Genomic DNA, 26793 nt, shown 5'->3' with positions numbered 1-26793 from the left:
TTGAGAGAAAGTGATGACTGTCTATAGGGGACCAGAGATGGCTTCTTTGGAGCCAGAACTGTGCCTGACACAGTAGGCTCTTGGGAAATAGTTATTTATTGTGAGTCAGGGGGTAACATTCAACAGATACTATTTGGATATATAGAAATGCGGTGAACAAGAGGATAGAATTTTCAGTTAAAGGAAGGAAAGCCACAGTGGCAGAAGAATTTGAGAGCCATGTAATTCAAAAATTACATTAGAGAGGTAGGTTAGAGGTGTATGTTGAATTTCAGTCCAAGAAGTTTCTTCAAAGGTTTTTGAGGTGGGGAATAATGTGATTAAAGAAATGCTTTAGGGAGATGAACCTGTCAGAAACTTTTAAGCTCTGGACTGGGATAAATGATGGGGAAAGTTGATGGGGAAAAAGATGAGTTAACATCATGAAAACAGGATGTCATTCATAGGGGAAGACTGGAAAATCCCTGTCATTTGCCCTAAGTGTTCTAATATTCTTTATTTCTGAATTAGATCCATTTGCACAACATGTAAACAAAGAACTGAAAGAAAAAGAAATCCAGGCTGTTGCCACAAATCCCAAAACTACCCACCAGCTAAAAGTAAGCAGTGGTCTTGGGTTTTAGTGGTCTCCCTGAATGTATGATACACACCCGTGGCAGATGGCTTGATAGGGAGCAAGATAGAGGAAGACTGGAAGAGCCCAGTAAGGCACAGGCATAGCTAGAAAAGGCACTGGGAAGCTGGAAGGTGGGGACCAATAAGATAAGAATGCTTTGGAGACAGGTACACCAGGGTTTAGACCAACGTCTGCAAGGGGCTATCTCATGACCTAAGGCAAGTTAATCTACCTTTTTAATCTTCACTGTTCTCATCTGTTAGAGGGGGACAGTAATGCCTGCATCAAAATAAAGTAATTTAGTTTACTGGAAGACATGTACAAAGTGTTCAGTCAGACAGTAGCTACTGCTGTTCATTTGTTTGAAATATCTGAGATAAGTTCACACCTAAATTATTCAGTATGGAGCAGTTTTTGCTTCTTTTTTCGGTGATTTTTTTTTCACCACTGATGCTATTCATAAGAATGGGTCATCCTTGTTTCATTGAAATTTTTATTGAGGTAATAATTATAGATGCAGTTGTAAGAAATAATACAAGGGTATCCCATGTGCCCTTTGCCCGGTTTCCCCCAATGGTAGCATCTTACAAAACTGTAGTACAATATCACAAGTAGGAAATTTCCACTGATACAACCTACCTGTCTTATTCAGATTTCCTCACTTTTGCTCCTGCTCCTTTGTGTTATTTAGTTCTATACTGTTTTATCACGTGTAGGTTGCCCTGGCCACCACCACAGTCAACATACAGAGCATTTCCAGCACCATCAAGATCCCTCCTCTTCCCTGGTGCCATTTTATAACCACACCCACCTCCCTTCCCCCATTCCTAACCCTTGGTAACTGCTAATCTGTTCTCCATTTCTATAATTTTGTTATTTCAAAAGCGTTATATAAATAAAATCATACAGGTTGGCTTTTTTCACGCAGCATAATTCCTTGGAGATTCATCCCAGTTGTTGGCATATATCAATAGTTAATTCTTTTTTATTGCAGAGGTCATCCTTTCTTTATTGCTAAGATCAGCAGTTTTGTTACAGTGCAAAAATTCCCAAACTGGTATTCCACAAAATACTATTCTTTTCAATTCTAATATATGTCTCCCCCCCAAAAAAAAATCCAAAACAACAACAAAAACCTTGTTCCACGTCCAAGTAAATTTGGAAAACTCTGGGTCAAACGAAGTGGAACGGAGTCCTTGTTACAGGACTCAGCAGAACCTTTAGTGTCCGATCTGCATGTGACTCTCCCTGAGGGGGATTAGGTTTTGTGGTGGTTACCGAAGTTATTTGACCGTTGGGCCCCCTTTTCTTTTGTCTAGAGTAAATTTTGACTTCCTACAGTGTGGTCCACAGGACAGTTTGTGACCCACTGATCTAGTGAAGAGCTCACAAGGTTTCTAAAGTCAGAAACCTTGGGGTCTAACCCTTAGTTCTGTTCTCCTGTTTGTCTGAATCCTATAACCTCTGAACCTCAGCATTTCCTAAACTGCAAGAAGAGCATTATAGTGTTTAGCTTGTAAGGTTGTTGTGAGGATAAAGTGAGAGGATCTGTAAAAGGATCTGTGAAAGGCCTTGGTAAATTATAAAGCACTATATGAATGTAAGGTAGTATAATTCATTTCTAACTTAGTTCTTGATCATTTCTCCCACAGTGGCCCATCCTGGGCCAGCTTGCCTTTTCATCCAGGTTTCAACAGTTGGAAACCTTTAAACCCCCAAAGGACATTGACTTAAAGTCACTTCATCTCCAGAAGCCTCTGGAATCCACCTGGATCAAGACCAACAGCCAGTTCCTCTCTGGTCCCCCAAATTCAAGTAGCCCCTTCACACCCCTCCAGAAAGAGCTCTTCTTAATTATGAATTCTTACCGGGACCTGTTCTACCCAGAAAGGACTGCCCTGAAGAAAGGGGAAGAGATCCGCCACGTGTACTGCCTGCATGTGATAAATCACGTTCTCAAAGCCAATGCCCAGGTGCTTGCCAACAACAGCAGATGCCGAAGCCAGAAACTTGGGTTGGGTGATGATGATGACTTCAGGGACCAAGGGCTAACGAGGCCCAAGGTGAGTGGCAGCAGCAGAACTTTGCCCTCAAGGAGGCTGTAAGGCTCTAACATATGGGTCCTGGCACTTAGCAGGTTCTCAGACGGTTTAATGATTGGAATCATGAATGAGTCCAAGAATGAGCATATTAGATGGGCCAGGTAATGTCACAGCAGTGCTGCAGACAGCTCAGTGGACCGTCTCTAACAGCAGATGTAACTGGAAAGTGGAGTAGGAGGTACCTCCATGATAATTCTCTCCTTAAAGATAAACCCTGATCCTACATAAGTAACACTCCACTATAAATGTCTTCTTTGTGATTGTCAGAGCTGGATGGGACCTTAAGGAGCCTTTTATTCAATCCCTACATATTACACCTGTGGACAGAGACCCAGATTCGTAGAGGACCTTGCTAAAGAGAACCAGAGAAAAAGTAGCAGAGACAGGACTAGAACCAAGGATTCTCTTCACTAAGCCACATAAATATGTAAACCTTGGAAAACAAAATCCCTGTTTTGGCATTGTATCCTTATTACTGCTTAAAGTGATGATTACATTTATGTGGCTCATAAGCCTAAGCTCCAGTGGACTGGGAGCTTACGTCGTTGAATTCTGTCTACATTTTTCATGATGTGCTGGAGCTAGATACTGTGCCACCCATACCCCCTTACCCCTTAGCCTCTGTGTCTATATTGAAGAAGCCTCATCTTCTTAGATTCTTCTCATTGGGCTTAATAGGATTTTAGGATTTTGATACTGATATGGCTCTTAGAGATTTCTTAGTCCAACCCTCTTGTTTGATAGTTGGGGAAACCAAAGCCTAGACACTTACTTAGTGTGACAGCCGGGACAGTAACTTGGCCCTCTTCAAAACTGATCCATCATCCCTGCACTGTACCAAACTGAATCACTACACCCCTCTGGCTGTGCTGGTTGCCTTTCTGAGAAACTATCTCAGAATCTTGAACATCAGGATAATAAGATTATCTGTTTCCATTTAGAATTGCAAAATAGAATATGAGGTAGATTACCCATGAATCACATTCAGAATTTGGTGAACTGCCTGATCTGACTGGGGTTATATCCATTGACTGTATTGTTTACACAAGGGTAGTTAGAAGGTAATCATTTGTTAAGCATCTTCTGTTTTTTTCCTCAACAGTTAAAATTGAGCACTTTTGGAAATGTTTGGAAAACTGAATCCTGTATTTCCCATTGAAATATCATCTTATTTCAGAAATCCTTTATCATCATTTCTGAAAAATGTACTAGGAAATGTACTAGAAAAGTAATGATGCTTTAGTCCTTTCCTTACTAACTTTATTCTCTACTTAATACATCTAATTCATTTGTTCAGCATATTCCTTGGGTCTTACGGATCAAAATACTGAACTAAGTTCTGTGGGAGACAGAAATGAGTAACATTTCTTGTCCTCAAAGAGCTTTGTGTGTTTATGCCCTTGGGTTTTTGCTAATGGACACCTCTGTTAACGGCATTGACTTACCTCAAAGAGTATTTCTGGGCTTCCCTGGTGGCGCAGTGGTTGAGAGTCCGCCTGCCGATGCAGGGGACACGGGTTCGTGCCCCGGTCCAGGAAGATCCCACATGCCGCGGAGCGGCTGGGCCCGTGAGCCATGGCCGCTGAGCCTGCGCGTCCGGAGCCTGTGCTCCGCAGCGGGAGAGGCCACAACAGTGAGAGGCCCGCGTACCGCAAAAAAAAAAAAAAATTCTACATTCTGCTTAAGAATTAACCCCCCCCACCCCAAGGAGCCATGAGATTGAAGTCCATAGGACATGGTGCTGTGGGTCGGAAAGATGCTCAGCCTTCAGTACTGAGCCAGGTCCTATGTAAAGGGGGTGACACGGATGTGGTCCTTGGCCAGGGGCTGTGGAACGGAGGGCTCCTTAGGTCCCCAGCAGGCTCACCTCGAGCTGTCCTTCCTTCCCCTTGCCCCTCCAAGGCTGCCCATCACTCCCTCCACAGGTGCCGATAGTGGTGCCATTCCAGGAAGCTGCTTTGCGGGTGGTACAGCTCTTCATCAGTCTTCTTGAGGGCGACAGCAAGAAGAAAATAATTGTAAGCAACAAAAAGAGGTTTAATGGAGAGTATGGCTCAGATCCCAAGGAGAGACCACCCAACCTGAAGAGGCCTGAGGATTATGAAGCTGTATTTGTCGGCAACATCGATGACCACTTCAGGACTGGTAATTCCTCCTTGTCAAAACTGAGACCCTGAGGGACCTGAGGTGTGAGGTGCACATAGCTGGAAGCTAGAAGCCTGGAATTAGGCATTCTTTCAGAGGGTCACTGTCTCAGCCTCCTAGCAGAACCAGGACGCATTTGAGACCACTCGTCTGCCAGGGGAGAGTCTTGCCTTGGCTAATGGGGTACATACTTGGCTAATGGGATGGAGTGTCTGTGAAGGCATGTATGAAAGGCACCTGCATGTTTATAACAAATGTCTCAGCATGCCTATAGCTGGTAGCTCACAGTCAATGCTACAGGGCTTCTTGGGGGAGTTGGAGCTGATGGGGCTGGGTGGGTCAGTCTGGGGAAGATGAATAAACTAGAGCATCTGTACGTAATGGACTTCCCTCCTGCCTGCCATGTGGAGTGCCCACACCTGAATTATCTCCACTCTGGACTTACTGACTCCCACCCAGCTTTGCACATTTTTGCTTGTTTGTCATTCAGCTCCCATGTACTTGGTTGCTTGTTCATTGAAAAAGTTCCTGGAAAATATTTATTAGTCACGTATGCCCATTTACCACTTATTAAGCATCTACTATGTGCCAGGCACTGTTAAGCTGGAGATATGGAATTAAAAGTTACTGTTAAGCAAGTCCAGCCTTAAGACAAATCAGACAGTATGGGATGAGATGTCTTACTGTTAGAGGATAGTGGGTGTTCTAGTTAAAAGTATTTAAAGCAAATATCCTTACTCAAAATGGGCTCAGGACTGTTAGGGAAGGCCTTCTGTTGGAGGTACCATCCATACTAAGTTGAAACCTGAGTCAGATTTAGCCAGGTACAAAGTGGAGCGATGAGAGTGGAAGAAAAAGTTTCAGACAGGAAATGGCAAGTGTGGAGGCATCAGGGTGAATAAACCGGCATGACTTAGGATTCAGAGGCTTTAGCATGGCCAGAGTGTGCAGTGCAAGGGGATTAGAGCTTGTGGTTAGTTTTAAACATGCAGGCGGCCAACAAGGAGCTGATAAATCAGTCTTTTGTTTAATTGATATATAATTGACATATTAGTTTCAGGTGTACAACATAGTGATTCAATGTCTATATACCTTACAAACTTATCACAACAATAAGTAAAGTTACCGTTTGTCACCATACAAAGTTAATGCAATATTATTGACTATATTCCCCATGGCATACATTGGATCCCTGTGACCTGTTCACTTTATAACTGGAAGTTTTATACCTCCTGATCTCCCCCATCCATTTTGCCCACCCTCCAACCCCGCCCTCCCTGCTGGCAACCACCAGTCTGTTCTCTGTATCTATCCGTCTGGTTTTTTGTTTTTTAGATTCCACATATAAGTGAAGTCACATGCTGTGGATATTTGTCTTTGTCTGACTTATTTCACTTACTGTGATACCCTCAAGGTCTATCCTTGTTGTCGCAGATGGCAAGATTTCATTCATTTATGGCTGAGTAATATTCGTGTGTGTGTGTGTGTGTGTGTGTGTGTGTGTGTGTGTGTGTGTGTGTGTGTGTGTGTGTGTGTGTGTGTGTGTGTGTGTGTGTGTGTGTGTGTGTGTGTGTGTGTGTGTGTGTGTGTGTGTGTGTGTGTGTGTGTGTGTGTCCACCACATCTTTATCCATTTGTCATCTGTGGACACTTAGGCTGCTTCCATATTCCATATTTTGGCTATTATAAATGTTGCATTGAACGTAGGAGTGCATATATCTTTTTGAATTAGTGGGTTTTTTCTTTGGATAAACACCCAGAAGTTGAATTGCTCAATTGTATGGTGATTCTATTTTTAATTTTTGAAGAACATCCATACTGTTTTCCATAGTGGCCGCACCAATTTACATTTCCACTAACAATGCACACGGGTTCCCTTTTCTCCACATCTTTGCCAGCATTTGTTATTTCTTGTCTTTTGGATAAGACCTATTCTGACAGGTTTGAGGTGATATCTCATTGTGGTTTTTTTTCTCTCTGTGCTTTGGTTAATAGCAACTTATAATACATGGTGGCTGTAAGAATTTATAACTCCAAAATCACAGCCTATCATTTTATATTATTTCATTTTGATCACAGCACTTACTAGCCACCTGATACATTCTTCTTTTTTTTTTTAATTGGAGTAGGTATAGTTGATTTACAATGTTGTGCTCATTTCTGCTGTATGGCAGTGACTCAGTTATACACATATATACATCCTTTTTTATATTCTTTTGCATTACGGCATATCCCAGGAGATTGGATATAGTTCCCTGTGCTATACAGTAGGACCTTGTTGTTTACCCATTCTAAAGGTAATAGTTTGCATCAACTAACCCCAGACTCTCAGTCCATCCCTTTCCCCACCCCTGACCTTGGCAACCACAGGTCTGTGAGTCTGTTTCTGTTTTGTAGATAGGTTCATTTGTGCCATATTTTAGATTTCATATATACGTGATATCATATGGTATTTGTCTTTCTCTTTGACAGACTCCTCTTAGTATGATAATCTGTAGTTGCATCCATGTTGCTGCCAAATGGCATTATTTTGTTCATGTTTATGACTGAGTAGTATTCCATTGTATATATGTATCACATCTTTATCCATTCATCTGTCAATGGACATTTAGGTTGTTTCCATGTCTTGGCTATTGTGAATAGTGCTTCTGTGAACATAGGGGTGCATGTATCTTTTTGAATTATAGTTTTGTCCAGATATATGCCCAGGAGTGGGATTGCTGGATCATATGGTAATTATATTTTTAGTTTTCCAAGGAAACTCCATACTGTTTTCCATAGTGACTGCACCAACTTACATTCCCACCAACAGTGTAGGAGGGTTCCCTTCTCTCCACACCCTCTCCAGCATTTGTTATTTGTAGACATTTTAATGATGGCCATTCTGACCAGTGTGAGATGGTACCTCATTGTAGTTTTGATTTCTCATTGTGATTTTGATTTGCATTTTCCTGATGACTGATGTTGAGCATCTCTACATTTGACTGTTGGCTATCAGTACGACTTCTTTGGAAAAATGTCTATTCAGGTCCTCTGCTTTTTTTTTTTTTTTTTTGCTGTACGCGGGCCTCTCACTGTTGTGGCCTCTCCCGTTGCAGAGCACGGGCTCTGGACGCGCAGGCTCAGCGGCCATGGCTCATGTGCCCAGCCACTCCACGGCATGTGGGATCCCCCCGGACCGGGGCACGACCCCGTGTCTCCTGCATCGGCAGGTGGATTCTCAACCACTGCGCCACCAGGGAAGCCCCCTCTGCTATTTTTTAATTGGATTGTTTGGGGGTTTTTTTTTGCGGTTTTTCTTTTTTTTTTTGCAGTACGCGGGCCTCTCACTGTTTTGGCCTCTCCCATTGCGGAGCGCAGGCTCCGGACACGCAGGCTCAGCGGCCATGGCTCATGGGCCTAGCCGCTCCGCGGCACGTGGGATCTTTCCGGACCAGGGCACGAACCCATATCCCCTGCATCGGCAGGCGGACTCTCAACCACTGTGCCACCAGGGAAGCCCTGTTTGGGGTTTTTTGATAATGAGTTACATGAGTTCTTTATATATTTTGGATCTTAACCCCTTACTAGATTTGCAAATATCCTCTCCCATTCAGTAGATTGCCTTTTTGTTTCATTGATGGTTTCCATCGCTGTGCACAAGCTTTTTAGTTTGATGTAGTCCCATTTGTTTATTTTTGGTTTCATTGCCCTTGCCTGTGGAGTCAGATCCAAAAAAATATTGCTGAGACTGTTGTCAGGGAAGTTACTGCCTATGTTTTCTTCTGGGAGTTCTGTGGTTTTCAGGTCTTATGTTCAAGTCTTTAATCCATTTTGAGTTGATTTTTGTAGATGGTGTAAGCTAGTGGTCCAGTTTCATTCTTTTGCATGTAGCTGTCTAGTTTTCCCATCACCATTTGTTGATGAGACTGTCTTTTCTGCATTGTATATTCTTGTCTCCTTTGTCATAGATGAAGTGACCATATAAATATGGATTTATTTCTGGGCTCTCTGTTCTGTTGATCTGTGTCTGTTTTTGTGCTATTACCGTACAATTTTGATTACTGTAGACTTGTAGTGTAGTTTAAAATCAGGGAGTGTTATACCTTCAGCTTTGTTCTTCTTTCTCATAATCAGTTTGGCTATTCAGGATCCTTTGCACAAATCCCCAGGATCCTCTGTACAAATTTTAGGATTATTCTAGTTTTATGAAAAATGTCATGGGTATTTTGATAAGGATTGCATTAAATCTGTAGATTTCTTTGGGTAGTATGGACTTTGTTTTTGAATTTTATTTATTTCTTTATACAGCAGGTTCTTATTAGTTATCCATTTAATACATATTAGTATATACATGTCAGTCCCAATCTCCCAATTCATCACACCCCCACCCCCACCCCCACTTTCCCCCCTTGGTGTCCAGTATGGACATTTTAACAGTACTAAGTCTTCCCATCTATGAGCATGGTGTATTTTTTCATGTTTCTGTCATCTTTAATTTCTTTCATCAATACCTTGTAGTTTTCCAAGTACAAGTTTTTTACCTTCTTGGTTAGATTTTTTCTAGGTAGTTTATTCTTTTTGATGCTATTGTAAATGGATTGTTTTCTTAATTTCTAATAGTTCCTTATTAATGTATATAAACACAACAGATTTTTGTTAATTTTGTATCCTGCAACATTACTAAATTTATTTATTAGTTCTGACAGTTTTTTGGTGGAGTCTTTAGGGTTTTCTCCATAAAGTATCATGTCATCTGCAAATAGTCAGTTTTACTTCCTCCTTTCCAATTTGGGTATCCTTTATTTCTTTTTCTTGCCTAGTTGCTGTGGCTAGGATTTCCAATAATATGTTGAATAAAAGTGGCAGAAGTGTGCATCCTTGTCTTCTTCCTGATTTTAGAGGAAATGCTTTCAGCTTTTCACCACTGAATATGATGTTAGCTGTGGGTTTATCGTATATGCCTTTGCTAGGTTGAGATACGTTCCCTCTATACCCACTTTGTCAACCCATCCTTGCATCCCTGGAATAAATTCTACTTGATTATAGTGTATGGTCCTTTTAATGTATTGTTGGATTCAGTTTGCTAATAATTTGTCAAGGATTTTTGCATCTGTGTTTATCAGGCATAGTAGCCTGTACATTTCTTTTTTTGTGGTGTTTCAGTATCAGGGTTATGTTGGCCTCATAAAATGAGTTTGGAAGTGTTTCCGCCTCTTCAGTTTTTTGAAATATGTTTGAGAAGGATAGGTATTAAATCTTCTTTAAGTATTTCGTAGAATTCACCATGAAGCTCTCTGGTCCTGGTCTTTTGTTTTTGGGGAGCTTTTTGATTACTGATTCAATCACATTACTAGTAATTGATCTATTCACATTTTTTCTTCATGATTCAGTTTTAGAAGATTGTGTGTTTCTCGGAATTTATGTATTTCTTCTAGGTTATCTGACTTGTTGGTGTATAATTGTTCGTAGTAGTCTCTTATGATACTTTGTATTTCTGTAGTGTCAGTTATAGGTTCTCTTTCATTTCTGATTTTATTTGGGCCCCTTCTCTTTTTTTCTTATTGAGTCTGACTAAAGGTTTGTTAATTTTGTTTATCTTTTCACAGAACCAGCTCTTAGTTTCATTGATCTTTTTTTTTGTCTCCATTTCATTTATTCAGTATTTCTCATCTGACTTCTATTATTTCCTTCCTTCTTTGTTGGAAGTTTTTTCCTTTCAGCATATTTGAACATATCATGCCATCTCCTTCTGGACCACAAAGTTTCTGATGAAAAATCAGCTGATATTCTTATGGGGATTCCCTTGTCTGTAATTAGTTGTTTTTCTCTTGCTGCTTAAGATTCCCTCTTTACCTTTGACTTTTAACGTATTAATTATAATGTGTCTTGGTATGAATCTCCTTGGGTTCATTTTGTTTGGGACTCTTGGTTCTTGCTGGACCTGAATGTCTGTTTCCTTCACCAGGTTAGGGACATTTTTAGCCATTATTTCTTCAGATAAGTTTTCTGCCCCTTTCTTTCTCTGTCCTCCTTCTGGGACCCCTATAATGTGGGTGTTAGTGCCCCTTTCTCTCTCTTCTTCTGCGACCCCTTAACACCGATGATAGTACACTTGATGTTGTCCCACAGTTCCCTTAAACTGTCCTCATATTTTAAAAATATTTTTTCTCTTTGCTGTTCTGTTGGGGTGATTTCTGCTACCTTGTCTGCCAGGTCACTGATCTGTTCTTTTCTACCATCTAGTCTGCTGTTGATTCCCTCTAGTGTATTTTTCAGTTCAATTATTATAATCTTCAGCTGTGTGAGTTCTGTTTAGAACTTGCTTATATTCTGTCTCTTTCTTGAGTTTCTCACTGTGTTCGTTCATTCATCTTCCAAGTTTGGTGAGCATCTTTAGGACTATGACTTTGAATTCTTTATCGGATAAATCACTTACATCTGTTTCATTAAATATTTTTTCTGGGGTTTTATCTTGTTCCTTCATTTGGAACATGTTCCTCTGCTTCCTCATTTTGCTTGACTCTCCGTCTTTGTTTCTGTGTATTATGCAAAACAGTTACTGCCCCGTCTTGAAGGAGTGGCCCTGTGTGGGAGATGAACTGTATTTTTAACTTTTTCCTAGTTCTTGGTCATCTTATAAACTCTCTCTGTTTGTTTCACTCCCATGGAGTCTAGAAATGCAGTCCCACCCCCATCTGCCTGAGCCTGGTGCTCAAGGAGTGTCCCCTGTGTGGGCTACATGCGATTGTTGCCTCAGGTCATGTCCCGCGAGTGGCATGAGATGGGGTAGGCGTGGCTGCTCGTTGTCCATGTTTGTCAGTGCTGCACACAGGCAGTGCAGGGCCGTGGGGTAGGGGGTACTCACCCACCACCACTGTTAGCAACTTAGAGTGAGAGTGCAAAAAAGTGGCACCCACCAGTGCCATCAAGGTAGAGGGAATTTGTAAAAATGGCATCTGCCAGCATTCTGTCCCCAGAGAGAGTCCCAGCCAACTTCTGCCCCTCTGGTAGATGCTTTAAGATTAGCAAGTGAATCTCCTTCACATATGATCTGGGCTCTTTACAGACTGCTACTTGTTGCTTAGGAAAGAGATGTGGGCAGGAAATATAAATTTTTGTGATGATAATGTTAAAGCCATAATTAGTGAATATATTTATCCAAAGCTTTATGTAGAGTGAAAGAGAACTTGTGGGTGAATCCAGGGATTTGTTGAAGAGCTCTTTGAATATGGAAAAATAGATAAGAACCAGGTCAGTAATAGAAGTAAGTGTTAAAGTGATAGAAACCACCAGTAAGGAAAAGAACATTTCAAGGAGGGTGTGCTTATGCATTCGTGACAAGAAACACTAAAGTGCCATTGAATTGGTAACTGAGAGCTGTTGGTGACCTTGGCAAGAGTCATTTCAGTGGTGTCCTGAGACTCAGAGGCAGATTGCAGTACATTAAGGAGTCAGTGGGGGATTTTAAAGTAGAGATAATTTTTTGGAAGGTTTGCCAGTGAAGGAAAAGAAGAGGGTGGGAGCTAGAAGGGACCGTAGATGCAAAGGAGGGATGATGATGATGACGATGATGATTTTAATAATTAAAGCAGTTTGAGCACAATTACATGCAAAGGGGAAGATGTGGAAGGTACAAGGGGAGGCTGCAGTTGGAGAGGGTGGAAGCTAATGGCTTGGTGGTGACTCATGAACTGATGTGTGCTTGGCTGTTTTGTGTATAGGGGTGGCAATACTGCAGAGAAGCATCTGACTTTATGCCCCCTTCTATTCGTCAGACATCCTCATTGCCTCCCCCCTGGGCTTGAGGACCATCATTGGTGGAGAAGGAGAGAAGAAGAGAGATTTTGACTTTTTGTCTTGTATTGAGCTTCTCATCATTGATCAAGCTGACATTTACCTGATGCAGAACTGGGAGCATGTCTTGGTAATGCTGGTCATTAACATTTAGAGACAAGAAGCTCAGTGGTTTGAGTCTGAAATGGTTATTAAAGTCCAGATTAAAACTCAGCTTGGAAATGGAAATATTCCACATTTTCCAATTTGAAAACGGGAAATGTTGTCCCCTCTTCTACCCACAAGTTGGTCAGTAAAGTATCCAGAAAGATTAAAATTCTTGTCAACATTTTCAAATCTCCAGAAAAGATTTCTTCCCCTTAAAAGTTGCTTCTAGTAATAGACCAGTTTAGTGTGGTTGGTTGGTTGGTTGGTTGGTTGGTTGGTTGACTGACTGAAATCCCTCCTCACCAGGAATGTTTTTATCTAAAATAGTTCCTCCTATTTATGCTCGTTCTCTTTTGTTTGGTCTTCAGTGGAGATGGGAAAACATTGCTCATGATTTCTTAATTTGTGATGTTTTACAGAGAAACGTAAGATGTTTTTGTCCCCCTACTGTAATTTGTACTATAATTTTTTTTCTCCCTCTCAACATACTCTGCAATGTTTTGGGGTTTAGGATTGTGCTTTGGAACAATCCTCATCACAGAACTATAGGTTTATTTTTATAAGGCATGTGAGCATTTACCTTTTCTACAACCCCAGGACTTGGAGTAAGTTTGGGACAGATAAAGGGGAGTACTTATTTATAAAGTAGGGAATAAACTTATGGTACTTGTGACCCTTCAATATACATTACAAGGTAAAAATATGATTAAAATAGAACAGGCATGTCGATGGTTGAGTCATCTTTATTTTGAGCAAAAGGCACATGTAGTCACTCAGGGAATTTTCTAACGTTTTGGGAACCAAGTCATGGAAGGACAGCAGCTCTGTTTTCCGTGTCATTTCCCTTCTTGTCCAAGTCTGGAACTGAGTTGCTTACAGAGTGACCAGAGTGGCATTTCAGAATTTCCTTGAAAAGAAATACTCTGTATAGGTCGCATCTTGATCCTTTTTGAGAGATCCACAAGGTGGCCAGTTTGAGCTTTTCTTCTTGTTCGCTTGACTCTGGGCAAGTCACTCACCCATCTGAGCCTGTTTTCTTGCTGTAATTTGGGAGATGATAGTATCTACTTCATGGGGTTAAATAAGATGATGGGCTTATAGAGAGGTTAGCAACGCCCAGCAGGTAAGTGTTCAATAAGTATTAATGGAGTATTACTTCTGCTCAAAGCATTTGATGAGCCACATGAACCTACTGCCCTTGGACTCACATGGGGTGGACTTTTCTCGAGTGCGCATGTGGAACCTCAATAATCGGTCCAAGTACTATCGTCAGACGCTGCTGTTTGGGGCCCTGCAGGATGCCCAGATCAACTCTGTGTTCAACAAGTACTGCGTCAATGTGCAAGGCCAGGTGGGTTCTCTCCTTCTTTCTCTGAATTTTCATGAAGTATTGTGTATTGTTTGGGTCATGAGGCAGAAGGAGAGGACAGCATTTGGTCAACAATGGGGATAGCTCACTTCCTAATGTTCTCACTGACACCTGGCAGGTGGCTGTGAGGAACGTCCCGATGACAGGCTGCATCAGTCATGTCCTGGTGCAGCTCCCACATGTCTTCCCGAGGATGGAACCTGAAAACCTAGCTTCAGTGATTGATGCCAGGTACCCTCCCCTGTCCCATTGGATCCCTGGGGGTCACAGAGAGGGATTTTACTTGGGCATTCAAATTTAGAATTGTATTCCACGTTGGCTTTCTTAGTTACCATTTACGAAATGAAATGAGATAACTGAATCCAATCATGCCATTGACAGAGGAGGACACTGAAGGCCAGAGAAATGGTGTGTTGTCCTAGTTCCAATAGTGCCAGGGTTAGTAAATCAAGGGTACTTTCCCCTAGACTGTGGCATTTTTTAATTACATTAATTTTTTAATGCCTCATGTCAACAACTTAATTCTAAGCCCTTCAGGGCAAGAACTGTTTTCCTAATTCTCTATGTAATTTCCCCGTCTTCTCCTTGTGTTTAGTCAGGGGACCCATGGTAGCAGAATGGTGCTTAACACGTGGTAGGTGTTCAGTAATTATTTGTTGACTGACTGACTGACAACTGAATGAATGAATGATACAGTTACGTACTTCCTAGAATAATTCTCTGGGATATACCAGCATCACATCTATTCTTTATGATGAATAGTGTTGGCACTTACTTTTTGATGCGCTTAACAAGTTTTATCCCTACAGAATCTCTTTGCAATGAGGTAGGCCAAATTGGCCTCTTAGGGGAGGTAGAAGGAGATTGTGACTTGCCCAGGGTCATGCAGTTGGCAGTGACACTATGGCTCACCTCTAGACCACTGACTCTGCCCTTCGCCTTTCCGAATCAGGTTTGACTTTTTCGTCAACAAGATTTTGCCTCAGTATCGTGATGCAGTCATGTCTCACACGCTTATCTATGTCCCCTCCTACTTTGACTTCGTGCGTCTCCGAAATTACCTCAAGAAGGAGGAACTGAACTTCACTCATATCTGCGAGTACACCCAGAAGTCTGGTGTCTCCAGGGCCAGACGCTTCTTCCTTCAAGGAGAGAAGCAGTTCCTGCTCCTCACAGAGCGCTTCCATTTCTACAAAAGGTAAAATAGGGCCAGGTTTCAAGTGTCCTCTCTGGAGGGTCTGCTTCCAAGTGCATGGTGGGCTTTGCTGTGTTATAAGGTCCTCCCTTGCTTCACCTCCTGCAGACAAGCCAGAGTTTGGGGGGCTGGACAGACTTTTGTTGATTGGTTGGTTGGTTTTCTTTCAAAATGGGCATTGTTGGAAAAGGTGGTAGAAACGAATGAGTGACTACAGCATAACCTGTATATAGATCTGGAGTGGGTCCATACTTAGGGTACCTCCTGTAGCTGTGGGTATACCCCTCAAGAAGGACATTACAGAGCTGAGCAGCTCTCAACTGAATACAGGAAAGGGAGGAACCTGTCGTAGAAGCACAGATGAAACACCTGGGGACTGTGTGGTCTGTGGAGATGGAAGTTGAGTACAGGGTCAGTGTTCAGAAAGCTCTCATTTGTCCTGAGGCAGTGCACACACACTTCTGCACCAAGGAGAACCAGGACTAAGGGGCTCCTTGAAGTTTAGGAGAAGCAAAAGGTGAGGGGCTTAGAGGTGAATATTTAAGGGCTTCAGGGTTTGCTTCTTGCTGGCATCATTATTTGCTTTGTTCCAGTGAGTTGTTGTTTTCATTCATGTTGGAAATGGTATTTTGGGGGAGTTTGCACTCAGCAGGTCTAAAGAGCCCTTAGTTTTCCAAAAGCTTGATACGTCAAAGCAAGTCCTTTAAATGAAGTGGATGGATTGGAAAACTTCCCAGCGTGATTGTCTGTAGCAAGTGTGAACTAAGCTGGGATGAGGACTGCTCTCAAGTAGCAGCTTTTCAAGGAGAGGGCATGATGTCAAAGGAGCCCTTTCTCTTAAGTAGGCAGGACAGTCTTCTGTCTTACACTGTTCATTTATTGACCAAACTGTTTTGTCCCCAAAGTCACTATAAAGACAAACCGAACACGTGCCATTAGCTTTGTACCCTGGACCAGGTTAGTGGGTGTTTAAGTTGAATGGAGATAATCTGCAACTGCCAATTATCTCAAGGTTCCCAGCTATAGATTTTTTTGCTTGAGAGGTCACCAAGGTGATGATGGGTATTTTGATCTGCAGTGTCTTTGTGATTTGATTTTTTCATTTGACCTTGGGAAAAGTACATGTATTTTACACTTTAGTATCCAGCTTTAAAATTCTGTATTTATATTCTCTATGGAAGTAGGCCGTGTTAGACATATTGCAGTTCATTTGTGAGCTAGCAAAAAACTTTCATCCTGAGGATTTGTTTTCTTTGGGGGGATGAAACCAGTAGAATCTTAGGATGGGATGGGCATTTGGTCATGATGGCCCTCCTGAGGGGAGGACAGTTCACAGTTCTTTCTCTGAGCATCATCAGTGGGTTAGCACAGGAAGGATTCTTAAGCAGGGGGCAATCAGAAACTCTGGAGGTAGGATTTCTGGAGGTGGGAAACGCTAGTGGGGTGTTTCTGAGTGCTCCCTGCCCCAGGGAGAACCCCAGTTATAGAAGTAACAGACCTCGTCTTTATAGACTGTATGCAGGAGCCAGCCTTGCAAGTCAGTTGTGGTTGCCTCATTTATCTTTAACAGTTGTCAGGTAACATAGACATCGGGAATGTCCTTAGTTTTGGGTCCTGTCACAGTGTTACGCCATATTTGTAGGGGTCACCGAAGACCCAAAGCACATACAGGAGAGGAGGAAGGCAGGGGAAGAGGTGCAGAAGACCATGGGAATTGTTACTAACTGCCCCTCTGAAGAGGTTCTGGTCACGTGCTCTTATTTCCAGGAGATGCCTAGTCTCTACTGTGCACGAATTGGTACTAAGAGAGATTTTCTTGGGTTTTAAATATAATACCTATTGGAATTGGTTTTGTTGTTTTATTTTGCTTTAAAAATACTCTCATTATAAGAGTATTACACAATTATTGTAGAGAACCTAGAAAATCTAGGTTAAAAAAATGGGATCACCTGTCATCTTACTGATATAAACACCCATTTTGGTGTATTTCTTTCCTGTCTCTTTGATGTAAAAAACATGTGCACGTGCACACACACACAGACACAGGCATTTTAAAAACGACACCAACATTGGGATCACAGTGTACACATTTGGATTTTTTTTTCTTTTATCTTGAATGTTTTATGTGCTTATTGAAAAAAAGCTTAAATAAGTTAGCATTTTGGTATATACTTGTATGTTATGGATGTATTTTTTAGTTTATATATATATATAGTTCTACTATATCCTGCCCCCGCTCCAACTTTCTATTTGGGAAGATTTCATTTCAAAAGACATTGTAAGACTATCCCAGTGAACATCTCTAACTCCTTCCACTTAGGCTTCACCAGCTGTTAGCATTTTGCCACATTCTCATGCACCCACATTCTCTGTCTCTCCTTCTCTCTTTCCACTCACATCTCTTATTTTTTCTTCCTGAACCATTTGAGAGTAAATTATGGGAGGCTTCATGACACTTAACTCCTAAATCTTTCAGCCTGTAGAGCTTAAAAACAACATTCTTTTATCTAACCACAACACCATTAACATACCACTTGACATTACTGCAGTAATACCATCTAGTATTTAGTCTGTATGCAAATTTTCCTAGTTGTTCCCAAAATGACTATTACAGCTGTTTCTCACCACCCCCCCCACCCCAATCCAGGATTTAGTTAAGAATCCTACATTGCATTTGCGTGACATGTTTCTTTAGTCTATTTTAGCAGTTCTCAAGCAGGAGCAGTTTTGCTCCCCAAGGGACATTTGGAAATATCTGGAGACATTTTTGGTTGGTACAGTTGGAGGGTTATTCTAGTGGTCTAGTGGTTCAAGCGGGTCAAGGCCTGGGTGCTGCTAGACGTCCTACAGTGCACAGGACAGCCCTTACAACAAAGAATTACCTGGCTTAAAATGGCAGTAGTGCCAGGGTTAAGAAACCCTGATCTAGAATAAGTCTCTGCCTTTGTTTCTTGCTGTGATACTGATATGTTTTGAAGAGTCCAGTCCAGTTTCCTGTAGAATGTCCCACATCTGGATTTGGCTGTTTTCTTATTATTTAGATCAGTGTTCCCAAACTTTGCTACATATTAGAATCCCCTTGGGGAGCTTTTAAAAATCTGAATGCCCTGGTCATACCCCAGTATCAATTAAATCATGGTGTTTGGGGATGGGGACCAATTACAGGTATGTTTAAAAAACAAATAGGTGATTCAGTGAGCATTAGAGTTCGGGGACCAAAGATTTAAACATTATTTTAGTAAGAATTCTACATAGAGGATATTGTGTACTTCCCCCTGCATCTCCTCAAGAGGCCCAGGGTGTCAGTTTGTCCCGTTTTTGGTGATACTAAATGTAATCACTTGGTCAAGGTAGGTCTGCTAAATCTTTACATTGTAAAAATACCTTTTCTGTGTAATTATAAGTAATCTTTTAAGGTGTGTATAGCATCCTTTTTAATGGTTGCATAGTGTTACATTGTATGGGTATATAATTAACCCAGTTTCCTTTTAATGGGCATATTGATTTGTTGTTTTCTGTTATTATATACAATAATGCCAAGAGCATCCATATGCGTAGTTGATGGCATAGTTGCCTAGGCATTTCCTTAGGATAAATTTGGAAAGGAAAACTTATTTGTTCAAAAGCTGTACCCAGTTTAAAATTTGCTGTGTGTTGCCACTCCCATCTTCTCCCCTCCCCGGTGAAATACACACTCACAATAATTTATACTCCATTAGCCTATTTCTGTAAATTCTGTAAATATTTCTGTAAATTCTCCTTTTTTCCAGTGACTTGATAGTCAAAATGATACCTCATGGTTTTAATGTCTTCTTCTTGCTTTTCTGTGTTTTTTGTAATTGTCAGTTGAACGTAGTGCCTGAGTAAGTAGCTGGCCTGGACGCCTCTTCTGTCAGGCCACTAGCGTGGCAGTTGTGAATCTAGTTAGGATTTGGTTGTTACCGTCGTTGCCTTCTAGTTACCACAAACTGCCAGTTCCTCCAGCAGACAGTGGCCCACTGTGGGGCCCAGTGCTGGAGGGCCTTGTCTCAGTGTCCTGCTCCCCTCTCAGCTTTCACCATGCCCTGTACCCCTGTGCCGAGGGAGAGCCTCTCCCATGCTCCGGCCCCTCCCCCAGTAGCAGGCTGCTCCTGCTCGCTCCTCCCCTAAGGCTTGAAGTGGGGCAGTTGTTCTCCTCCTGGTCCAGCTCAGATGCAGGCAGGTTCTGTCCATCCTGGGCTTTGGAGCTGGCGCTTTCTCAGGGCTTCTGCACCACCCTCCATGGTGGCCAGCCTCTGCCTTGTTCTACGAGGGGTCTTGGTGGGAAAGAGTTCCCTGCATCTCTGCAGTGGTGGCAAACATCTGCTTACATCAGTGCAGGATCTTGGGCTGAACAGGCTTCACGCCCTTTCCCCAGTCTTCATGCCCTTTCCCCTTTCCCCAGACTGCTCTTTCTACTGGATGTAAGTCCTGTGGTGGGGAGGGATGGGGTGAGGGGTTAATGCTCCTCCCTTAGGGCACACAGTTTTGCTGCTTCTGACTCCACCCTGGCAGTTGACCTTTGCCCCCTCACTGGCTTCAGGCTTTAGCTTCATATACAACATGGCTCTGGGAAGAGAGTGAGTTTTCATGTCTGCACCACCATCGGGGTCTCTCAGGTCTTCTGCCTTGCGTCCAGTCTTTCCAGGGCTCCCAGTGGAGACCTTTGGAAAAGCCATCATGACTGTGAAGTAAAGGAGTGTCCGGGAATCCCAGGGATTCTGAACTGTCATGCAAGCCCATAATTGCCCTTTAAGAACTTGTTAAAAGTGTAGCTTTTTTCTTCCTACCCACTTTCTTAGCAGCTGCCCTCTTCCCCACTGTGCTCTGCCGAAGGTGAAGTGGTTCATATGTCCTGTCTTTCTTCAGACCATCGTGTCACTCTTTGGAATTCAGTCAGTGATGGGCTGAAGCTGGCTCATACCAGCTCTTAAGGTATGGTTGCACATCTCTTCCCAGTTCCAAGTTCAGCAACATGACACTGGTAGCTTGAAATGGAGTATTTACACCACAGAAATTGGCAAATGCTTCAAATCAGCACCTATCCTCCCCCACTGAGAATCAGTTGTTAAACACACACCAGGGCACCGTTGAATCAGTTCACTTGGTTGCCCTGTGACATCAGCTGTCTAGGCTCAGGAAAAGGAACACTGTTGTAGATTATCTTTTTCTTGTTAGCATGGGAGCAGTATTCTCTTGAGTTTTCTACATACTAAGCAGAAATGGAACTCTGTGTCTGTTTTGATAACTACTGAGGCAGAACTGTGTTTTTTCAACATCATTAGCCATTAAAATTCCTTTATGGAAAGAGGATGTGGAAAGCTGATCCAAGTAATGGACTGCAGTTATATTTTGGGAGAGGAGGGTCTCCAGAGAGATCAGGATGAGCCAAGGGATAAAAAGACAAGGAAAACTTACCGTCCATGAATAAAATAAAATTCCCGAGGGAGTCTGACATCAGCCCTGTATGAGAGTCTTAACAGGAAAAATCAGAAACTTGTCAACGTATAAAATCTTTGGTCATGGAGCCCAAGAGGGAATGATTGACCTCAACCCGAACCGTAAGGCGCGTCCCTAGGGTCTGCAACCCCCCACACCATGCAGCCCTGTGCAGCAGGGAAAGAAGCGAGGAAGCTGTTGAAATTAATTGCCTTCCCATAATGCCTAATGGGTCCTCGGGCAGGATTTTGTAAATGGGTGAACTTGGGACATCTGCCATGGAGTTAACATGTCTACAGAATGACAAGAAAAGACTAATGGGAGTGCATTTACAGTTTATGCTGTTTATTTTATGTACTGGGTCTGGTCTGACCTCAGCTCCATTACAGAACACTGTTTTGCCTGATTATAATTAGGATAATGTTAAATTGGAAATGCCTGCTTTTCAAATTTTCTGCGACAGATTTCTAATCCTTGTCTACTATTCTTCCCCACCCTACCTCAGTCTGCTCAGATTAGGCTCAAGAAGTGCAAATTCATTTTATCATTATCTTAAGCCAAACATTAGGAATTCAAATACACTGTCACAAAAAATGAGCCCCTCCAGCTCAAATTAGAGTAACTTTTGGTCTGTGTGTTATTTGTGCCATGGTCTTTCTCCTTGCATGAAACAGCGAGAGTGACTATGTCCCTGTAAAACTCTTCGGTGGCTTTTCCATAAACTTTCTCATGTAGACATAGCCTCTCTTTCTCCTTCTAACAGATACACAATAAAAGGCATCAGGAACCTAATTTTCTATGAACTGCCAACATATCCCCACTTCTACAGTGAAGTCTGTAACATGCTGCAAGCCACCACCAGAGGAGAGGAAGCTGCCTGGACCTGCACTGTCCCCTACTCCAAGTACGATGCCCAGAGGCTGTCTGCTGTGGTCGGGGTGGAGCAGGCTGCACAGATGCTGCAGTCCAAGAAGAACGTCCACCTTTTCATTACTGGAGAGAGATGAGAATTGGTTGGACAGGAAATGGTGTTTGGTGTGATATGTCATGCTTGATTCTGTGTCTCTTGGACCTGATTCTGATCACTTACACAAAGAAGGGCTGCAACAAGGAAGGAGCACCAGGCAGGTTCTTAGCAGATACTCCTTTCTTTTCAGACCATATATACCTGAAAAGTTCCGTGTAAACCAGATTTTGGTAAAACCCATCTTTCAGAGGTCAGGGGAGAGCTCATGGAACTCTGAGAAGTTGATAGAAGGAATCTTCTACTTGTGAATTTTTTTGTACACCATAAATTCTTTTGTTGTGATTTCACCTCTAATTTATTACACTTGGTGAACTCTTTCAGATTTGCCTGTTTCTATTTGACACCTTCTTAAAGTGAAGCATGCATTTCTTTGCTTGTGAGAACTGGTTATGAGAAATTGGAATACTTCTTGCTGTTGAATATCATCTTAGTTTTGGATCGCAAAGGTTTTGCAAAACTGTTATTTTTCCCCAGCCAAACTTTTTTAAACCTTAAATATTCTATTTTAATTCAACCTAGAAGAGCACATTCGTTCACTGATCTTTTTTTAACTCCTAAATGTTTTAATGAAAATATATACTTAAAAGTCACATTATATAAAATAACATGAATTTCTACCTTATTTCAAGAAATAATTTTATGAAATTCTTGATGTCGCAAATTCATCGTCAACACCACTGTCTTCATTGCTATAGTCATTTTTTAAGTCATATAACATAAAAAGGAAAAGAAGTTACACTTTTAAAAACATTTTTAGGGAGTTCCCTGGCGGTCCAGTGGTTTGGGCTCGGCGCTTTCACTGCCGAGGCCCAGTTTCAGTTCCTGGTCAGGGAACAAAGATCCTGCAAGCTGCACAGCGTGGCCAAAAAAAAAAAAAAATTGAACTATTCTCAGACAGAAAAATTACCAATTCAGAACCTGAATCATCTGAAAATAAATTGCCAAGTTGCTGGGCCTGTCACTCCTAAAAATCACTCCTGAATTTAGTATGTATTTCATGTAAACAAGGACATTTTTCTATGTAACCTCAAAACAACCGTCAAATCAGGAAATTGCCACTAATCCTTGGGCCCCATTCAGATTTTGCCAAATGTCCCAATAATAACCTTTATAGCAAAAGGATGCAGTTCAGAGTTACATACTGCTTTGAGTTGTCATATCTCTGTAGTGGCCTTTATTCTGAATGGTACCTCAGCTTTTTCTTGGCTTTCTTGACCTTTTTTTTAATTTTTAAATTAAAAAAAATTTTTAAACATCTTTATTGGAGTATAATGGCTTTACAATGGTGTGTTTCTGCTTTATAACAAAGTGAATCAGCTATACATATATCCCCGTATCTCCTCCCTCTTGCGTCTCCCTCCCACCTTCCCTATCCCACCCGTCTAGGTGGTCACAAAGCACCGAGCTGATCTCCCTGTGCTATGCGGCTGCTTCCCACTAGCTATCTATTTTACACTTGGTAGTGTATTATAAATCCATGGTACTCTCTCACTTCATCCCAGCTTATCCTTCCCCCTCCCCGTGTCCTCAAGTCCATTCTCTATGCCTCCGTCTACCTAGCCTGCCCCTAGGTTCTTCAGAACCTTTTTTTTTTCAGATTCCATATATATGCATTAGCATACGGTATTTTTCTCTGACTTACTTCACTCTGTATGACAGTCTCTATGTCCATCCACCTCACTACAAATAATTCAATTTCATTTCTTTTCATGGCTGAGTAATGGACGTTGACACTTTAGAAGATTACAGGCCAGTTACTTTGGGTGGTGTTTCCTGTCAGATTAGGTTAGGTTAGGTTTAGTTTATGCATCTTTGGCAGGAGCAGCATAGAAGCAATGCTGCGTCTTCCTCGCTGCATCTCTTCAAGCGGTGCATGATTTCCACCTGTCCCATCGTTATGACACTAACTGACCACTTGTTTAAGGTGGTGCTTGCCAGACTTTTCCACTATAGAATCACTTATTCCCCCTTTATTAATTTATATTAATATTACAAGTATGGATTCTTCAGTTTTTATTCAGTGGGTTGTAATTGGTTATTATCGTTATTCCTTTAGATGCTTAAATGGTCTCAGATGTGGCCAGCAGGAACACCTTCAAGCTGGCTCCTGTGTCGTCTTGACACATCCCCCTTTAACTTGGGCATTTCTTTATTTTCTGACACTATAAGACATTCCAAGTTTGTCTTGTACTTTCCCTATTCCAGCCCTGCTTGCTTTAGTGGAAAATTATCTTAAAGCGAAGATTTGAGTGCTAAGTGTACCCAGTACTGTTGTGGAGCCACTGGTCCCAGGCCATCTCAGTGGTCAGAGTTTGGGAATATCTGCATGTGTGTATATGTATACACATACCTATGTGCCCATGACATCTAAATTTATTTCTGTATCCATATATTGAAAACCATGAATTTATACCTTACCTCCAATTTCAGACTAACAACACAGGGTTCCTTTTGTTTTCTCCCTTTCCAAACTTGTAACTCCCTTGTCAGATAGACATGTGGCTCCCATTAGGCTCAGTGGAACAACCCATATTGGTACAGATTTTCTTCCTCTTGGACATGCTTAAAATTGCTCATCAAAAAAAAAAAAAGTGAAATCACTTTTGGGGTACTTTTCCTGCTAGATATTTAAATAGGCATTTTTATTTGTCTCTCAACATGGAGAGTAGAACTATTCATTCCATATATAGATGGGTTCCTAAAGTTTTGCAAATTTATAGGCTTAAGCCAGCCAAACTCATGGTACAAAGAACATTTTCTTAAATATATATTTTTAAAATGGAGTATAGTTGATTTACAATGTTGCATTAGTTTCAGGTGTACAGCAAAGCAAATCAGTTATACATGTATCCACTCTACAAAGAATTGTCTTATCCATAGAGTGCCCTGTGGTTATTGGCATATTTGTGCTGTGTTTACCATAGAGCCTGTGTATTATGAGAAAAGAAACGAGTTATTTGCCTAGTTCAGAGATATGAGGAAGAAGGGACTCTGATTACCCCCATCTTCTATTTCCATATTCTTTTCCCTGTGAATTGTAGCTAATTCATGGCTTTCATTATCACTATTCACAAGACTCTCAAATCTCCATCTTCTCTGGACCTCCACTCACATGTGAGCCTGGATTTCAAGTCTATGTATAGCCCCAGAAATACATGTTTTTTTTTTAAGCATCCCTACTGATTTTAATGCTAGCTTGTAGCCAGCTAACTGCTTCTCGCCTACAGAGAACACTGAGGGTTTCAAGTGCGAACCAAGCAGTATTGCTTCTGTTCCTGGCTCAGCACCTGGGAAAGAAGGTAAGCCTCAGCAGTGGCGCTGGCTCCTGAGTTGATTGCAAAGAGTTGACTTTTTGGAGTGGTTTCATCAAAAGCATGCCTTAACGTCAGGTCTCTCACACAAAATAAGGGAGAGAAGAGGGTCTACTGGACCACGGATAACAACACCTGAGCTGGAATTATACACAATCTTGATATTTCTTAGCAAGGCTCATCTTCAGCAAGCAAGTACCTATATAGTGCTGGTAGAAAACAGACAAAGGAATGGTCCCAATCCTGGGAAGAGGTAGAATTTTAAGGTAGGAAGAGGAACTTAACCAGAAAGTAAGAGTTTTAAACTTTTTTTTTTCTTCCCATAGTAATAACAACTTAGCACTTTTCTCTTTGAGGGGAAAAAAGCTTTGAGTCATGAATGCTTTCTGCAGCTGGCTGCACCATATGCAGTATTCAAAAGACAAGAACTAGCTAATCATAGAGAACCAGCGGCAGCTTAACAGCCCTCTGCTGGCTTCCAAAGGGCTTATAATTGAGTGCAGATGGTCCCGGCAGGATGGGTATGAATCCCTGCTGACTCCTCACATCCCAGAGGGCCAAGGGGGGCTCATGAAGCCTCCCCGCCCTGATTGTGCCCTCGTGGGAGCCACTGAGGAAGGAGGGGAGGCAGGTGGTGTGAGAGCCTGCTGGCTGCCTCCTGCCCAGCCTTCCCTTGGCTGTGTGGACAGATCTTCAGGCTGCAGAGTGTAGCTTTGATGAGTCTAGGGTCTCAAGATTATAGAAGTCCTGGGGTAAGGGAGCAGGGTTGGGGGTTCTTTATACTCATTGGAAGAGCCTCATCGTGTAACCTGCAGGTGGCTGCAGGGCGCCAGAGCCTCACGGAGGAGGGGTGTGGTGGGCACTGCACAGACTGCTGCTTTCAGGGAGCATCCTCCTGGGGGTGGGGCCCTCACAGCCGGCCCGGCCTCTCCTTCCCATCTCTTTCCCAGCTTCTCTCTTTAAAGGAGTCATGGTAGTCATCCTTGCACCATTCACAAAAAGCTTTTCTGGCTTTTCTAGCTAAACAATTCTAAACAAATTTCAGTCTCATTCAAAAAAAGAACTTTTCTAGCTAAGTAGAATTCTAAACAAATTTCAGTCTGCTTTTAATACCAGAGTCAGTGAATTGGGAGTAGATACACAGATAATCCAAGATTCATGTAGTCTTTGGAGGGAGAAAGAGAGAATGAACCTACCACGTCTAGCTGACAGCACAAGGTGCATTTCTTTCTAAAGACTTGTATTTCTTCCTCTTATACCATATGCTCTAGCCAGAGCTGCAGTAAAATTCTATGTATTTTATGTCCTGTTTCTGAGCTGAACACGCGTTCCTATCCCCTCATCGATTGCCTTGTTTCTGTGAGGACCCTCCTTTCTTCAGATGTGGGAAGGAGTTCTCTCTGCATTGCTTGCATTTCGGTATAATTCCTGGATTTGCCTTTCACCTCTGGCCACGTTGCCACCATTCCTGTGGGAGGTGAGAGCATGAGAAAGAACAGAGGTCTGGACGTCAATCAAACGGGCTGGCTGTCTCAATAGTTAAGAGTCCTATGCGCCAAAGGAGTCAGGGCTGAGACTGGATTGCTACAAGGCTTGCTCGCCCTGCACAGAGAAATCTGAACCTGGTGGGCAGCTCCACCTAGGTGTCA

The 26793-nt window shown here is 42.1% G+C and overlaps 1 protein-coding gene across 1 annotated transcript in view; it reads left to right on the top strand.

The window, feature by feature from the left end:
* The window catches only part of LOC308610729 (U3 small nucleolar RNA-associated protein 25 homolog), a 29495-nt gene extending 6405 nt beyond the window's left edge, over positions 1-23090 (top strand). Inside the window, 9 exon segments of the mRNA XM_081259756.1 lie at positions 511-599; positions 2269-2679; positions 4644-4863; positions 12566-12591; positions 12595-12768; positions 13954-14136; positions 14273-14385; positions 15107-15352; positions 21570-23090. Coding sequence (XP_081115882.1) covers positions 511-599; positions 2269-2679; positions 4644-4863; positions 12566-12591; positions 12595-12768; positions 13954-14136; positions 14273-14385; positions 15107-15352; positions 21570-21813 — 1706 coding nt within the window. The 3' untranslated portion in view covers positions 21814-23090.
* Positions 23091-26793: the final 3703 nt, after the last annotated feature.

Source organism: Mesoplodon bidens, assembly GCF_964165515.1.
Source record: "Mesoplodon bidens genome assembly, contig: HAP1_SCAFFOLD_407, whole genome shotgun sequence".
In the NCBI taxonomy this organism is placed as follows: Eukaryota; Metazoa; Chordata; class Mammalia; order Artiodactyla; family Ziphiidae; genus Mesoplodon; species Mesoplodon bidens.
Note: the sequence above shows the minus strand (reverse complement) of the source record. Positions and strands in the feature narration are given on the sequence as shown.